The 2,584-nt window shown below is 40.8% G+C and overlaps 1 protein-coding gene across 1 annotated transcript; it reads right to left on the bottom strand.

Moving 5' to 3' along the window:
- Nucleotides 1–1,173: 1,173 nt before the first annotated feature.
- On the bottom strand, nt 1,174–2,087 carry LOC118919979 (olfactory receptor 2H1-like). Its single transcript, XM_036900411.2, is given in 2 exon segments — nt 1,174–1,418; nt 1,421–2,087. Coding segments are annotated over 2 exon segments (912 nt in total).
- Between the last annotated feature and the right edge of the window lie 497 nt (nt 2,088–2,584).

The following is a 2,584-nucleotide window of genomic DNA, read 5'->3' as shown; positions in this document are numbered from 1 at the left end:
AAGAAGTAAACCCACACTGTTGATTAAGGTGCTGATAATCTGCCACTGCTGCCTTTGAAGTCTCTTAAGTAATCTAGTTAATACATTCATCAAAGTTTACAAGGGTCTATAAACAAAATGAATTGTAGCCTCTAGCTCTAAGCCATCTGCTTTCCAGGCATTTGCCAGGAATGTTACTCCCAGACCTCTGCCTAACTAACTCTTCATATGACATTTGACAGCACCGCAAAGCCTCCGTGATAAGCCAGAGAACAGATAGGTCTACAAGGTACCTCATAGCTTTGGGATTTCTACCGGCAAAAGGGTCTAGACGCTTTCAGCAAACTTAATGGATACTTCCAACTCGAATTATTGCATTAAACTGGTGGGACCAGTTAAATACCTGAGTTCCAATTGCTAAAAATCAATAGAATGTGAACAGAGCTGTGTTTGTACAATTTCATAACAAAGGAGATAACTCAGGGAATTAATGAGGCATTCACATTTTTCATACTTATTTTACATTATTAAAGTCACTTTTAAGTTACCAGTCTGTCTCAGGGAATAAGACTGGCCACAGCTGAACCGGATTCAAAACTCTAACAGGCATCTGTAATGGCTTCATCTTCTCACAACACGAAATGAAGTTATTTTATATAGTTCAATAAGTGCAGGAGATATTTCTTCTTTATTGCCAACATTTTCTTGTCATAAATTTAAAAGGAAAGACTATATAAATAGTAAAGACCTAGGGAAATGCCAGGAAAATTCCCTTCCTTCCAGTTGCATGTGAGAATACATAAAACACATTTCTCTTTATGCCTTTTCATTAGTAATAGATGTGTTGTAATTTAACAGTTTTTAATTAAAAACGTTCAGCTCATGGTACTTATGTTGCCTGAGATAGATGATTTTGAAATTTAACTCCACAAAGATTTTTCCTCCAAAGACAAAATATTTTGACTACTCATTAGATGCCCAAACCTAGCATCATATTTGGATATATTTTTTAAAAAATAACTTGTAAAAACATGGGAATAAAGGAAAATAAATAATAATTAATGCCTTATAACTAAACCCACCCTTTTTTAATGATGATTCAAACATTCTCACTGATAGGGAATGGTGAGTATCATGAACTTCTACTTCCTCCAAGTTCAAAAGATCTCATTTTACTTCTTTGTGGGTACACCTTTAAAAGAGCAGCCTTAGCAGGGCACCCTTCACTTCTTTGTTCCTTAAGGTATAGATGAGGGGGTTCAGCAGTGGTGTGACCAAAGCATAGAAGAAGGTGAAGAACCTGCCGTGCTTTGAAGCAAGTTGGTTCTTAGGGTCTGTGTACACCATGGCCACTGTCCCAAAGAACATGAGGACCACAGTGAGGTGGGAGGAGCAGGTGGCAATGGCCTTCTGCCTTCCCTCCTCAGACTGGACTTTTCCCAAGCTTGAGCTATGAAGCCATAAGAAATCATGATCAACACCATTGGCAAAATGGTCAAGAGAACAGAAGTGATGGACATCGGCAATTCATTTGCAGAGGTGTTCCCACAGGCCAGCCTTATGAGGGCAGGCACCTCACACAGAAAGTCATCCAGGCGGTGGTGGGAGCAGAAGGGCAGCTGGAATGTGAGGGAAGATTGGGTCACAGACTCCAGCAGGCCACACAGCCAGGCCGTGAGCACCAGCTTCCAGCACAGCAGACGGTTCATGATGATGGTGTAGTGCAGGGGCCGGCAGATAGCAACGCAGCGGTCAAAGGCCATCACCACAAGCATGACGCCTTCTGTGACGCCCACACAGAGGAACACGTAGAGCTGGATGGCACAGCCTGTGTAGGTGATGGTCTTGTCTGGCCCCCACAGGTTGAACAACATCTGGGGCGCAGCACTTGTGGCGAAGCAGAGATCCAGGAAGGACAGGTTACTAAGAAAGAAGTACATGGGACTATGAAGCCGAGGGTCCACACAGGAGAGCAGGATGATGGCTGAGTTGGAGAGGACGATCATGGTGTACAAGAGGATCACAGCCCAGAAGAGAATGGTTTCTAGCAGGGGCCATTCCGAGAAGCCAAGTAGGATGAAACCCACTGGGAAGCTCTTATTAGTCATTACTATTGCTTTTGTTACTGGGATTTGGACATAAATATAAATAAGAGTTGCAAACAAATTTTGCAAAAAGGCTCTACTACAGTTTATTAGAGAAAGTAGATTACTTTTTCAAGAGGACTTGGGCATAGTCCATCTGAATATTGTTTCATATATTTAGCAGATTACAATGTGTCTTCCATGTGGCTATTTTTCACCTAACGCATATTTGCAAGATACTTCTTTTAGGAATTCAATTTCAACTTGAAATTAAAATCTGTAATCACAAAAACATTTGTGGCCACCTTGAAAATTTACCTTAGGTAATATGCATATTTCCTCCACTTGTTCCTTCTGTCAAGTATGTGGTCTCTTTACAAATATCCAAAATGAAATGTTGAATATATTTCATTTGTATACATTCCCAAAAGGGACGTATTATATGGTTATTTTTATGATGTTTGTAGGAACCCATCACATGAGGATCATCCCAGAAACAGAGCCCTTCTGCACTGATTGTA

The sequence above is a fragment of the Manis pentadactyla genome, chromosome 13 (genome assembly GCF_030020395.1).
Source record: "Manis pentadactyla isolate mManPen7 chromosome 13, mManPen7.hap1, whole genome shotgun sequence".
NCBI lineage: Eukaryota > Metazoa > Chordata > Mammalia > Pholidota > Manidae > Manis > Manis pentadactyla.
Note: the sequence above shows the minus strand (reverse complement) of the source record. Positions and strands in the feature narration are given on the sequence as shown.